The 15176-nt window shown below is 51.3% G+C and overlaps 1 protein-coding gene across 1 annotated transcript in view; it reads right to left on the minus strand.

Moving 5' to 3' along the window:
- The window catches only part of ASIC2 (acid sensing ion channel subunit 2), a 260605-nt gene extending 247110 nt beyond the window's left edge, over window positions 1-13495 (minus strand). Inside the window, exon 1 of the mRNA XM_077749793.1 lies at window positions 13341-13495. Coding sequence (XP_077605919.1) covers window positions 13341-13427 — 87 coding nt within the window. The 5' untranslated portion in view covers window positions 13428-13495. The remainder of the gene's footprint in view (window positions 1-13340) is intronic.
- Window positions 13496-15176: the final 1681 nt, after the last annotated feature.

A 15176-nucleotide genomic window follows, 5' to 3' on the forward strand; every position in this document is an offset into this window, starting at 1 on the left:
GCCTTCTAGAGCCTTCCGATTTAAAACGGGGTCTGTGCACCTGCGTCGTCAACATTACTTGGGAGCTTGTTGGGAATGCAGAGTCTGAGGCCCACCTATGAACCTGAACCTGCATCTCAGCAATATCCACGGGTGACTCTGATGCACGGAAGTTACTGAAGTTTGAGAAATTCTGTCTGCAGGTGACCCAGACACCTCCGAGCTGAGAAGTCAAGTCCCTAGACCAGGTTTTACAAAACCCTCCAGAAGGGATCATGGAAGACTTCTCCCAGGAGGTGACAGTGACAGAGCCTTGCATAAGGGGCACAGATTTTGCCTCCTAGTTTTGACTCACCACCACAGGCAGAGGAAGTACCAGAGCAGGAGTCCAAACCAACCTGGCTCTGGTACTAGGTGGATGGCCTTGGGCAACTCAGTTCTCCTGAGCCTTCGCTGCCCCATCTGTAAAATGGGAACAATACTTTTGTTTTTCTGTAACACAGCTATCGTGAAGACAAACAGAAGTGTTTGCAAGCTCTCTGTGAAACAGAGAGGCAGGTGAAGGGGTCTGTTTTCAGTGTGGGCAATCAGGCATTTGGACCTGATAGCTTAGAAGATGAATAAGGAAAGCCCATCTGGATGTCAAAGGTGTAAGACCTTGCCGTCATGAAGATTAATCAGCAGAGGAAGTTAGTGCTAATTAACCAGGATGCAGCACTCCAAGAAAAGGCCCTGGCCACGCTGGCCTCACTGAGTTGCCCTGAGACAAAGATTTGCAATCGGATTCTTGAGACTGTGCAGTTGTTTTTTGTTTTTTGTTTTTTTTTTCCCCTGCTTACTTGGAGTTATTTTTTAAAGGAGAGCTCAGCCTAAGGACCTAAGGCTACATTGCATTAGCATTCCGAAGGTCAATATTTCCAGAGCTGCTAGAATCATGTTGTTTTCTCACATTGTGTGGGTGAGAGAGGCAGCCCCACTTTGGAAGGAGCCAGATGTACTCACAGAACAAAGAACAGAATGGACTTCTTGGAGCTGAATTTCCAGTGTTGGAAGGAAGGAGCCCCAAAGACCTTTAGCTTGCTGTTCCCTCTGTCACGAATGCTTTTCCCCAGATCCCTGAGTGGCTGCCCCTTCTCAGCAAAGATGCCATCTCCTCAGAGAATCAATCCTTCCCTACCCCCATCTTCAAGCAGCCTCCTGCCATTCTCTAGCACGTATTTAACTGTTTCCCTTCACAGCATTTGTTTGTCTATTATCTGTGCTACTACCCCTCCCCCCACCCCAAGCACACAACACAGAATGTCTTCCTAAAATCCTCAGTCACCTGGAGCTGTGTGTTAAAAATACATTGCTGGGCCTCTCCCCTAAAAATTCTGACTCAGAGATCGTGGGTTGGGACCAGGGATGTTTAAACAAGCCTTCCCAATGATTCTGATCATCATCGAGATCATTTGTGGAAGTCCAGATGTAGGCTCCATGAGGGAAGGACCCCGTCCGTTTCCCCCGTGTGGCACACCTAACATGATGCCCCACACGTGTACTCTTGACAACTCTTCACTGAATGGGTTAATGAATGACTGAAGGAATCAACGTATATTTCGGTGGTACCAATCCCTTCTTCTGCTTCGGCCATTCAGTATCCAGACGGAGCACTTGTTAGCTATGAGGGATGGTGCTAGGTGCTGGGGCAGCCACAAGACAGAGCCCGGCGTGGCCCCTGCCCTCAGGAGGTGAGGAACCGATAACAGGAAACTGGCTATATGAAGAGGATTGCAATAAAAGACCAAGAGAGGAAAGGGCGTAAGCTTAAGTGAGTCTCGGCGGATAGCAAGGGCGAGCCTCTTGCTTTCCGGATGGTTTATGTGGAGGAGTGCCGGGAATAACCTCAGAAAAGGTGGGCAATTTTTCAGATGGTGCTTTTGTTTCATGTGTTTGTTGGCATTAGTTAGACCTGCATGTGGTTAAAACATTCAGATCACAGGAGAAGTGCAGACAAGAAGCCAAGCTTCTCTCACCCGCCCTGCCCATCCGTCCCTCCCCCTCGTTGGAGGCAGCCCTTATTAGACCTCACGCCTACTTCCAGGCATATTCGGTGCACATCTAAGCTCAAGGCCTGTAGACGGACAGGGCTTGCAGGCAGAGATGGCAGATCTGGAAGACGACAGCCCAAACAAATGCACAGAACTTGAAAAAAAGATGAGTGCTTCCTACGTGACTTGGCTTTGTGACCCAGGGCCAGGAGCCTCTGACTCCAGAAGGGAGGGAAGAGGGAGGTCAGACAAGGTAATAGGTAGTTTCCCACCTCCCTGGCTGGAGAAAGTTCTTGGAACAAGTGACAAGAGAGGGGAGGGGTAGGAGGTAAGTAGCCGGAGATCAACAGAAATCAAATATTCAAGACGCGATCCTCAAAGAATATGACAAATAGATCTCCATCACCACTTCCCCATTGACCTTATGAGCTATGGTTTTGTCATCTGTAAAATGGACATAACAGTATGGTCCCCAAGAACAGTGTCATGAGAGCCAAAGAAGACAGACAGGAGGCGCAGAGCTGGCGCACAGTAGGGCTGCGCTGCCTTGTCTCTGCTCCCCCATCCCACCTCCTGCCACCAACCATTATGCCCAAGCTGGCCGCAATGCCCCCGTAGAGGCCTTCGCTGACCCCAGCTCTGTCATTTATCAGCAATGTCACTTCTGGCAAGTTTCTGGTTGCTCTCCAAGCCTCGGCTTCCTTGTCACTGCTTTCTTGGTGTCCCTGCGAACAGAGCTATAGTGACATTCTAGCCTTCCTGTGTCACCCCTGGCATGAAGGGTGACCACCTAGCTCCTGCCCGTTCCTTTTCTCATCAGTGTCGCACCTAACTCAGCTTCTTGGCCACAATGACAGCACCCTTGCCTTCCCAAAGATGTGATAGCAGCAGATTGGAGCCTGAGACCCCCACCCCAGGCTGGCATTTTAAAAACAAAACTATTTGGATGTGAAATATGCAGTTGTGCACCCCTGGCTGGTTAAAATATTTGATGCTCATTGAATATTCAACCACAAAAAAAGGCTCTCACTCCATGTACTGTCAAAAATGTAATGTAATTATAGCGATGTTAAATATCCCCAGCTGTTCTGAGATATTCGAATCTTAAATCAAGCCTGACTGTACACATCCCAGGGTTGCAGCTGGAGATCTATACCAAGTACCTTACATGCGCAGAGCCAGGAGGTGAGAATTTGGAGTTAGGGTCTCCAAGCCCGTCTGTTACATCTGGGCTTCACCCTCAACATGGATATAAGAGCCCCCAACCTGAGCTGTTGGCAGCATCGCCAAAGAAATCCATGTTCCTAACCAGGGCTGTGCAAACCGGCAGGTCATAAGCATCTATCCAAATAGTCTTTCAAATCCATGTGCAGGGAGCATAAAGAGATAGTGTAAAATAAACGGTAATAAAGTGAATAAACACGCGTCTCACTCCAGAGCATTTGAGGTGCTTCTATAAATCAAATTCTTGCCATAATTTGCTCTGTGAGACTGTGCTGAGAAGCAGAATCAAACCTCATCTGCTTTCCTGAGCAGCAGGCTTAGATTTATGGATGTGAGTTCACAGTGAATGCCCGTGCCATTTCAAAGTGGGAAAATAATTTTCATTGGGAGGGGTTCCAAGAGAAGATTAAACCCTTCACTTTCAGAGATCAGAGTATCAACAACTTTCAGATCAGATATGCCACTGGAATCAGAAGGGGATGGCCAGCATACATATTTTGGAAAAAGACTAAGTTCTCAGAGGAAGAAACAGATACTGCTATGACATAAAAGCATCATCTACAGGCTTACGCACAAATATCCTCAGGGTCTTTCAAGCTTCCCAGTGACTTTCAATGTGACCTTGATCTACTCATTCTCCCTTTCTGATTTTTGTAACTTTGATTGGGGAAAGAGACCCTAAAAGGCTCTGACCTACTCATAGAAGTGGGACATGGAAGCTACAAGCAGTTCTTGGTTGAAACTCTGATGATACAGGAAAGGTCATAGTTAGAACATTCTTCTTTCAGGGCCTGGAAGTCTCCCTCAGAAGGAGTGAGTGGTGTTACCTGTTAACAGTGATGATGAGGATGGCAGTGATAACTTCGTTTATCCAGCACCTATATACCAGTGCTTTTATAGTCAAGTGAGTAGGGCCACTTTTTGAATTGATACTCAACTTTTATCCACTAGACCATAGCTAACTCTCAATATATAATTTTTGGATGGATTAATATATTGCCTGTAAGTCTCACAACAACCCTACTTGGAAGGTATGATCTCTGTGCCACAAATAAGGAAACAGAGTGTCAGTGAACAGCCACCCAGTAGGGGCCTGGAGGACTTGGACTTTGAACTTGAGTCTCTCTTAATCCTAAAGCCGCCTCCTTCCTGGTCCTCCAACCACCTCCTTTCTAAGTCTTGGGATCCAAATCTCCAATCTTGCATGAATATAAGCATGGTTAAAGTATCTCACGTTGGCCATTTTTGAACCTAGCTGCATATTTTTTCTGGATTCTTTTATTTTTTTGGTTTTGGGACAGACCCTGATCCAAACCTATCCAGCCTGGTTTACTGTGTGGGGTCAGGTGTGTAGCAGAGAGAGTTTTGTACAACAAACAAGGCCTACATGAGTTTTCTGTTGCTGCTGTGACAAACTACCACAAACTTAGGAGCTTCAAGCAACACGAATTTATCAGTGTAGAGTTCTGGAGGGCAGAAGGCTAAAATGAAGATGTCAGCAAGGCTGCATTCCTTCTGGAAGCCCTGGGGGAGAAGGTTGCCTTGCCTGTCCAGCTTCTAGAGGCCACCTTCTTTCATTGACTCATGGTTCCTTCCTCCATCAATGTACTCTCTTCAAATGTCTTTCTCACTTCAGGTCTCTGATTCCATGGTTACATCTTCTCCGACTCTGATGCTCCTTCCCCCCTTATAAGGAAGCTGGTGATTATGCTGAGCCCACTAGATGATCTGGGATAATCTCCTCGTCTCAAAACCCTTGACTTAATTATCTGTGAATCCCCTTATGCTCTGTAAGGTAATGTATTCAGTTCTGGGGATGAGGATGTGGTCACCTTTGAGGGGCCATTATTCAGCTTACCAGATGGCCTTTGCATTGTGGTTTGATTGACATGCTGGCCAGGCCAGAGTGCACAGTTACATTCCATGTGCGCATTCACCAGCCCAGTGACTCGGACACGACTGACAGAGCCCGCTGATCCCTCCTTCTCAGCATTCATGGGACTTGAAGGAGTCCACAGCATTGCCCCTCAAGTGTGGTCCAGGGAAAAGCAGCATCGTATCACATGGGAGCTTTCAGAAATGCAAATCCCAAGCCCTGTTCCAGACCCACCAAATCAGGGTCTCTACAGAGGGCCGAGGTATCTGGGCATGCTCAAGTTTGAGAAGCAGAGGCCTACAGGGCTCTCCATTCATCTACAGCTAACTGGACTATGCTGGAACTGACCTGCCTGGAAAGGAGGGGAGGTCTCTGGGCAGAGATCAAGAAGGAAATCAGCACTTCTTCTTAGCAGCCAGTTTTAGCACTAATCCATTTCTGCAAGGCATTTGGGGGCCCATTGCTTTTTCCCTAAGAAAATCTTCCAGGGCTGGTGAAACCCTTTTAAATCCACCCTGAGAAGGCACAGAGGAGCTGGGGAAGAAGGGGTGTACAGGGGCCTTAGGAGATCTGAATTCAAATTCTGACTGTTTCTTTTCCCGGGTCATGTGACCCTGGGCAAGTAACCCTCTCTGAAGTTAGGGAAGCAACAGGGTATAGTCCACATCCTCCATTTTTACAGGGATAAAATAAGATGGTAATGTATAGCATGACATCCTATCCAGGCGATAAAGACCCTACTGATTGGAAATGCAAGTTTGCTGGCTGAAGCTGGACTGGGGTTTCTTTTTTGGGAACAACTCTGACGTAATGCAAAGAGCATTGACTTTGGAACCCAAAGATCAAAGTTTCTGTCTCTGACCTTGGGCAAGTCACCCAACCGCTTTGCACTTCAGTTTCCTTATATGTTACCAGGGAGAAAAGAAGAGTTCCTTTTGGATCTGTTGTCAGGCTCAGATAAACTAATGAATGTAAAAGTGCCTGGCAGAGAGTTGGAGCTCAATAAGTGTGTGTGGAATCAGGGGAAACAATTTACTAGGCAAATTAATAGTATAAACAGTGGTGTCCAGGGAGATATTTGACATGCTCAGGAGAACAAACTTCCCCACTACGTTAGCAGCCTCTATTTGTTTTACCAACAAGTCATGTCCCAATTACGTGTGAGTCATCTCTTTGTTAGCACAGGTCTGAGCTGGATCTCAGTTTTGCAACATTTCCTTAGCCAGGACTACACATTACCAATGTCCTTGAAAGAAGGAAAATAGTCGTTTAGTTCTGCTTATGGCCACATTAAGGCTTGTCACAACTCCCAATGCCCCTGTGTGGCTGATGCACTGGGAGCATGCACGTCTGTCCCTGCTCCTGTGCTCCAAGGAGCAGTCTTTCCTTCCTGGGGTTACAGGCCTTGGAACCCAGGATGACTTCCAGGGCCAATACCAATTTGCAGCGAAAGAGACTTTGAGCAAAGATTTGAAAGGTTGTGACGATACCCTCTATGAAAGGGTTGGTCCTTAGCAGCATCTCTGAGTGTTGGCAGAATAGCATCACAGAAAAGGAAAAGAACATCGGCTTTGGAGCTGGACTGACCTTTGTTTGTATCCAGACTCTGCTGCCCTCCAGCACTGACTGTGTGCCTCTGCAGGCCTCAGTTTTCTCATCTGTAAAATGGGCTCCAGGATACCTATTTGATGCTGGTGAAATTGACACGAATGTTTCCATAACAAGTGCCCAGTACAAACCCTGGGCTGTCACACGCTCAGTGGCTCCTTTCATCTCGCATCACCCTGATGAAGCACATTGACTTTTGCAGGCCTATTTACCAGAAAGAGAGTAAATTTATTGTTGTGGCCCACTGCTTGGCACACAGTAGGCATGCAATGCATATTGGTTGGTTGAATCTTTGAGTAGCTGGTTCAAGTGAATCACTTAGGAGAATCAAAGTGATAGATGTGTAAACCAAATGGCCTGGCTATTCCTCCAGCCCTTCTCAATTGGGCAGGCATCTGATTGATGCATTCACGACTGGCCACAGTGGCCCCCAAACAGTCACTATCAGAATCAGCCTGACATTGGTCAATTTGGATATCTCCAGACCTGAGCAGAGTTTACATTTGATTCCCTAAACTAATTTCCCCAAAGTGAAATCACTGGTAGAGTTCTTTTCATGTTCCTTGTATAAATGTCTATTTAATCACCATCCTGTCTCCAGCACTTCAATAACTTGTACATTTCCCCCTTAATCACTGTTTCAGCTCTGCAAAGAAAAGAAATGGTTGGCTGAAAAGCTTAGGCCATCTGCAGTAGTTAAGCCCTATTTTCCTCTGACTGCTCACTTGGATGGAGAACTTCTCAGCTAAATCCCTTTGGTCATTTGGCACATGCCCTGCTTTCACAGGAAGATCTTGAGGCCAAAGTCACTGAGGTTGGACTGGTCTTCTCAGTGCATGCCCATCTGCCCCACCCCTCCGCCCCCACCCCCATGCTGCTCCTTCTTCATCCAGCTACACAGCGTGGACCCAGCTGCATGCACCTTTGTGGTCATGAGGACCTGGGTTTGAATTCCAGCTCTGTCACCTGCTGGCTCTGTGACTCCAGGCAGACTCTAGTAACCACTGTGAGCTGCACCTTCCCACCGGTAAAATGGGAACGAAAACACAACCTTGTAGGGCTATCGCGAGAACTGAGATGGCATGAAGTATGCCCAGGCTGGGCCTGGAGTATCATGGCTGCCCAGAGCTATTTGGTTTCGTCCTTCACTCAGAACCCTCACCGCAAGTAATAATAATGGAAATAGCTCACATTTATTGAGTCCTTTACTTGGTGACAGAAACTGTTGTAAGCATTTTACATGCATTAGCTCATTTATTCCTCTTTTCTCTAAAGGCAAAAGTATCTTTCTTGTATCCCTAAAGCCATCCATCCTTACAACTACCGGACTGCCTGGCCTAGCACCATTTCAACAGAATTTGCTGATTTTAAACAATATGTTGCTAAAATGATTTCTTGTTTTCTGTCGCTGGCTCGGAGCAGCCAGCCTGCTTGCTGTGACAAAATGTGATGAAACCAAATGCTGTTTCCTTGGCTTTTAGTACATATGACTAGCCCAAAATCTGGACTCAAGGTTGACCCCAGCCAAAAGGGGTGAGCGATGGGGAAAGGTGCGGGGAGGGGTGGCCTTGATAGAGGTAGGAACGGTGGTGGGGCACAGATGACTCACATAGGGACACTCCATTGTCTAAGAGCCAGTAGGGAAAGGAGTCAGAGATTTGCCACAAAGTTTAAAAACTTAGTTTGGCCTGTAGGCATCCATCACGCCATTGCATTATCACAAGTCCACTCTACTCCTCAGCACCTCCATCCCCTACCTCCCTGAACCCTCTGAGGGTCTAAGCCTGTGTTCAATCTCATCGTTTCATGCCTCTGCACTCTCCTTTGTACATGCTGTCCCCTCTCTCTGAAATCCCCTCTCTCTTTCCTTCTCCACCTTGGAACTTCTACTGATCTTTCAAGACTCAGATCAGATGTCACCACCTCCAAGAAGCCATCAGAGAGGTCCCCAGTCTGACCAGGGTACACCCCTGAGCCCCCCTAGCAGCTCTGCATTCCTTCCTGGCACCTGTTCACACATCTCTTCCCTCAACAATAATGAATGGAGGACACACCGCGAGCTTTATTTAGTTCTATACCCCCAGCAGGTAGTTGACACTCAACAGACGCACAGTTGACACTCAACAGACGCTGGGTGATTGAATGAATGAACCAGGAAATGAGCGTATCTCCCCACTCAGATAAGCGGTCATGATAAGATATGATAATTGCCTCAAGAATAATTAATAACTGCTACTCCCAGATAACTGTGCCAATCTCTTTATCCAGATGATACAATAGCTCTCAAATATTGAGCACCTGCTGCTAAGCCAGAGCCGGCCAGCATCTGCACACATGTTGTCTTCAGCCCGCCAGTGTGATGCAGGCAGCACCGCTAGAGGTGTGAGAGTGAAGTGAGAGTACCCGGCCCAGGCACACAGCTAGGAAGGGGCAGCGCCAGAGGTCTATGCTAGGTCTGCCCAACACTTTCCCCTGAACCGTGCCTCCTCCCAGAGAGGGTCCACTGCTCCTGGTTCTTCATGCAGCAGACCCTCAACGGCCTCCTTCAGCCCCTGCTCCTAACCCCTCAGTCCCTCTCCACAGGCCGCAGTCCCAGAGAGCTCGGCCTGGTGGTGCTGCGTCCTGTCCTCTCACTGGGAAGGCCGCTCACCTCCATCCCCAGGACAACCCAGAAGGGTCAGAGGATGCTGAGCCCGAGGTCCGTGGCCAGTGCCAGGGAAGCAAATGGGCATTCAGAAGCAGGGGCTGTTTCATCTGGTGGCCAAGTGATTAACCCTTGCACAGCTGCAACAAACAGAGGAGCTGCAAATAAACACATCCCGAATGGGCCTGGAGAATAGAAGCCAAGAGACACCTCTCCACAATAAACAATACACCTCTCCCTTGCCAAGTTTATTGCCAGAGATGACACCAGCTAGATGGCATGAAGCTTTGGGGGCAGCCGGCACCACCCCCCCTCCAAAAGCTTCCCCTGAAGCCCCAGTCTACCTGTTGCACTGGTCCTCTTAGGGCTTGGGAAGCACAGGGACTGGGGTGCTTGGCATGCTGTCTCCTCTCTCTCCCCCTTCAACCCAAAAAGGAATAAACACCCAGAAACCGCCAGAGCATTTCCTTATTAGAAATGCCTTCCACTGGTGTTCCCGGGAGACATTAGGCCAAGAGTCTTGGGGCGGGTCATCCAGGACAATAAGAAGTCCTGGGGGGAGGGGGGCGCCTGGGTGGCTTAGTCAGTTGGGCGTCCGACTTTCGCTTGGGTCATGATCTCGCAGTNCTATGTGTTGGGCTCTGTGCTGGGTGCTGGAGAGATCAGGGGAGTCAGACATGACTCCTGCCGGGGTCTGGAGGGGGGAGACAGACACAGACCAGTAGGTATGAGGGCTGACACCTAAATGGGGTGGTAAAGGGGCAGAATTCTAGAGAAAGACTTCAGTTGCTTGGTGATGAGAGGAGCAGAGTGAGGAAGTCAAGACAGGCTCCAAAGTAGGAAAAGCCCCCAGGGCTGGATGCTAAAGGATGAGTAGTGTCCTGGGGCAGACAAAGCAGTCTGTGTGTTGGGGCGGGCGGTGGGGGGAGGGGCACTTAGAGCAGCAGAGGAAGGCGGAGAGCAAGGCAGAGAGGGCTGGGGAGTGGTGGTCTAGCTGTTGGAAGCCTGTTGGAAGAGCTTAGGTATGTGGTGCCAGAGACACTGTGGCAAGAGGTAAGGAAGGACACAGGTGCAACACCTGAGGACAGGGGATCCACCGAGGGGTTTTAAGAAGTGGGATGATATGTTTTGAAGGGATCTTTAGGAAGACTACTCTGGCTAGTGCATGGGATGGGTGCAAAGGGGAGAGCCCAATGAGGTAAAGGCCAACAGACCTGTTAGGAAGCTGATGTCATTTCAAGGTGACATTTTTATGGGGGCCAGCACAATTTTCAGAGCTCTTACCTCTGTATATACATGCATTTACACTTCTGTCTGTCTACCTGTCCACCCATCTGTCCACACTTCTGTCTGTCTACCTGTCCACCCATGCAGCCATCTACACACAACAAATATGGTATTTTGGTATCTCCACTAAATGGAGATGAAAACTAAAGAACAGAGAGGTAAAGCCACTTGTCTGAAGGCACACAGTGAGTGGGAGGTTCAGGATTTGAACCACAATGCAGCTTGTGCTTCATGCTCTCAACCACTACACTATAGTGCCACTCCATCAAAGATGACAAAGGCCCAAGTCAGGGTGCTGTATGTAGTTAGAGGAAAACACCCCTGATGGGCCAGCTCTGTATTTGATGCTCCCCTGAAATAGCTTCTGATTTCCATGGATAGAGGGGTGCAGCCTTTAAATGTGAGGTACTTGGGAAAAAGTCTGAACTGTTAAGGGACTGGAAAGTCCTGGGGCAGGGTCATAATAGGAAGCCACTAGGGGTCACTTGAGTCCCCAGGAACACATACTTGGGGAATGGAGGTGTATCTTTTGAGTGTGTGTGTGTGTGTGTGTGTGTGTGTGTGTGCCTGCAGGCTTTTCTGATAAAGGAAGGCAGGGTACACACAAGTAAGAGAAGGGTGTACCCCAGTGGGAAGGGGGCCTGATTGCTTCAACTCATGGCCATACCTGCTAGGGAGCCTGAGCTCAGGTGGCTCCTGGAGGTGCTGTATGCTTGCAGGCAGCAAGTTCCTGTTACATGTTAGGGTCCTATAACATGTGGCCAAAGCTATGACCACCCGCACCCCCTGGGGCGGCTCCACTTTCCAGTCTCCCGGCCATGCTCCAAGGCAAGGAGGGATAGGAGCTGGTAGGAGCTGGGGAGGGCAAGAGTCCCGCCCAGGGGTCTTCGAATAGAAGAGAGGCCCCAGCTCCGAGAGGAAGGTGACATGTGGCTTCTGTGTAATGCATCAGATGGTCTGCAAAGTTAGCCTTTCAACTTGGCTGGCTCTGAGCTTTGTTGGATAGCGTTGAGGAGCCTCACTTTCTTTAAAATGGGAATAAAACTCATTGCTAACACAAAGGTTGTGTGAGTGTCAAGAGTGAATACTGGCTGTGAGCATGTAATTCAGCACACTTTGCACAGCCACCATCAGAGATACACGATTCTATCTGGTGGGCCATGTTTTACGATGTGAAGCGGGACCCAGAGCTTGCTGATAACTAAATGGAACACTGAACTTCAGTCTAACTTTAGGGGCTGCTAGTTAGTGGTCAGCCAAACAATAAACACGGCATCGCTACTCTCTGTCCTTCCTCTCTGTAGAACTCAGAATTGTGTTGGAGTCTGAAAGGAGTCTCTTAGAAGCACACATTAACAGCATCTCCTGCTTGCTGGAGCAGGGGAACCACTAGGTAGGGATTCTTCAAAGGCATGCTGAAAAGCCCAGAAAATAAGAAATGTTTTGGAAGTGGAGAAGTCAGGGATGCCCCACATAAAGCAAAATAAGGAGTACAAGACTGAAGCCAGGGTCCCCATCCTAGACAGAGACTACCCCAATTAGCCAATCAGAGGCCTGGCTTGCCTGGCATCCATGCCAACACCTGTTGGAGTGGCGGCATGTCTATACCATCACCGGAAAAGCTTTGTCAGACCCAAGACTGTCAGGAGTGAGGCAAAGGGGCTGGTAAAATCCGCAGCAGAGCATTGCAAATAAACACACAGCTAACCTTCCCTGCACTAGAGGAAAAACCCAAACCCACCTAAGGGGCATTTACACACGAATGACTGGACAGGCTTGTCCCACGCTGGGGTTTGGCACCAGAACTCCTCCACGGCAGACCGCGCGAGCCAGATACCTTCTGTCTGACAGCTGCATTATCCAGACCCACAGCGTGGGGGAACCAGCACAGCAAATGGTTTACAAACCAGGAGCACAGCTTCTCCTGGCCCCTGCTGTTCGAATCGATATCGCTCTACTAGGCTGCTCTCCCCACGGTGGGGTGGTGGCTCCTCTAGACCAGAACCCATGCTCAACTCCTGGGATCCAGGGCCCCACTGATGCCCACCACCGCTCAAGTCGCTTGGATGGTTAAGACAGAGCTTTGAAAAAGTATCAGAAGGGGCTGCTCACTCCCCCACCTAACAAGCTGCAGCTTTGGTGTGTTTAACATCCTGGGCGTTTCCTCCAAAGTTCCCCCTCCTCCCCTCCAGATTCCTAGTGCTCTGGAACTCAGGCTAAGCTGCTTAGAGCAGTGCAGCTCTGCTGATGGCCCATTTTTAACAAGCTTCCTGTTGGTTTCCCCAAAGACAAGCCCACAAGTAAGACGTGCTTCTCTCTCTCCCCATCCTTCACCGCGGACACAGGGCAGCTGCCTGCATTCCTGTGGACCTGGGGGTGAGGACCGGGTCAAAGCGGGCTAGCACTCACAGAGGGGACCACAAAGAGCAGAGTTGCGGGTTTGGGGGCTGGCACTGGAAGGAGAGAGGCCGGGGACCGGCGAGCCAGGGCACCCCTCCTACAGTGGTGTCCAACTTCTCTCAACCTGGAGGACATGGCTCAGGGCACCGAAAAGCGGGTTCCGCCTGGGCGTCCTGGATGATGTCACCGCCAGCGGCCTGGTGTCCTGCCCTGGGGGTGGGGGTGGGGAGGGCCTACTGACTCCGGAGCGTGGGGGAGCAGAGGGAGCGGGTGCGCGCGGAGGGCAACTCACGGAGGAGAAGTTGTGCGGCCCGCAGAGCTCGCCCCGGTACTTGCAGGAGAGCAGCATGTCCTCGAGCTGGTGGCCCAGGCGGTCCATGAAGGCGGCGCTGATGCCCTCGAAGTGGCGCGGCGGCAGGAAGAGGCGGAAGTCGGCCAGCTTGCGGAACCACTNTGGCCCGGCCGCTACCTCTAGAGGGGCCCCGCCGGGCGCCGCCTCTCCGGTGCCCGGGCGCTGCGCCCGCCTCCCCTCGTTCTGGACCTCGGGGGACCCTACGCCGAGTCCCCCCTGCTCCGCCTAACCCCAGCTTTTACGCTGGTCCGGGGAGAGCAGCCACTCGGCCACCATGCCTGATTTGGGCATCCCCAAGGGCCCCGCCAGCCCAGCCGGTAGCCCAGCGGTGCTGGGACCCGGGAGAGAAGGCGCATGTGTACCGGGACGAGGGGTCGCCCGGCCCGCTGCTGCGCTCTTTCCCCTCGCGGCGAGACCCGCTCGCTGCTCCTCGGGCTGCGCTCTGCCGAGACTCTCCCTCGAAGGGTCCCCTTAAGTCCCGCGCCGGAGCCCTGCGTGCGACGCGCCCGCTCTCGCCCGGGGATGGGGTCTTCTCCGGAGTCCTGCGGGAGGCTGCTTGCTGCTGGGCCCCTTCCGGGCAGCTGGCCAGAGGAAAGTGTGGCTTCTCCCCTCGACTCTCCGCGGTGCCTCGAGTCTCAAGAAAAGCCGGGCCTCGCTGTCCCCTGCCTGTTCTTCTCCCTGCCCCGGCGGTGCCAGGAGCTGGGGACTGCGGAGCCCCGGCTGCACCTCTCAGCTGGGTGACCCGGACTCGCTGTTCCGCACCCCCTTCTCTCGAGACTCCAAGCCCGCGGCGGCGGCGGCGGCGCCGACTGCGCTCCTCTCCCGGTTGCCCGGCCCTCCTCGGGGCTCCGGGCGAACTTGGGCAGCGGCCGCGCGACGCTGGCGCAGCTGGGCTTCGAGCACCTGCTCCTCAGCTCGCTGGCCCCACGGCTCCGGGCGGGCGGGGCGGCGGCAGCGAGCGCTGTGCGCTCCTGGAGACGCGGTGCTGACGCGCCCGGCTCCTCCTCGCTGCATTTTAATTCCTGGCCACTGTGGCCGCTGCACACCGAGCAGGAAGCCTCTTGCTGGAGTTGGCCGGGTGGGGGGTGCACTGCACAGATGTGCCCGGGTGAGCGGGCTCGTGGGAGAGATGTGGGGCAGAGCCGTTGTGTTTATGCGGGGCCATGTGTGCGAGCACTTCAGACTGGGAGATGGTTGTACAGAGTGAACTGCTGTTGTAGTGTGGGCATGTGAGCAAGTACACAGCGTGAGGGAGGTATCATGCACCGAGTATGGGGAGGCCGTGGTGTGTGTGTGTGTGTGTGTGTGTGTGTGTGTGTGAACGGGTATTTCTGCTTATCTCATGCCTATCTCATGCATGTGAGCTTATTTGCAGATAACAACATAGGTTGTCTGAGTGTGTAGGACAGCATGTCTGTGATGGTGTGTGTGTCCTGTGTGAGTGTGTACGTGTGTGCACTTGGGTGGTGGGTATTAATGGGTGTGTTGACGTGCAGATGCATAACAGTTTCTGGATGTGGTGTGTGGTTGGTGTGTTTTGCACGTGGGTCTGGGTGTGTGGTGTGTAGTATGTGCATTGAGGTGTGGAAGTAGTGACTGGGCCTCTGGCAAGGTGGGCTTTGCGGAAGAGCCCTGTCCCCTGCCTCTTAGGAACTTCCCAGGTGTGCCACCCCCCACGCTACCTGCTGGGAGCCCTCAGCAGGCACAGCTTTCCTAGGAGGGCAGGAGGGAGGAGGTGACATCCGAGGACAGAGGCTCCACCTCTGCCATTCTCAC

This window comes from Crocuta crocuta, unplaced genomic scaffold (genome assembly GCF_008692635.1).
Source record: "Crocuta crocuta isolate KB4526 unplaced genomic scaffold, BGI_CrCroc_1.0 scaffold149, whole genome shotgun sequence".
In the NCBI taxonomy this organism is placed as follows: Eukaryota; Metazoa; Chordata; class Mammalia; order Carnivora; family Hyaenidae; genus Crocuta; species Crocuta crocuta.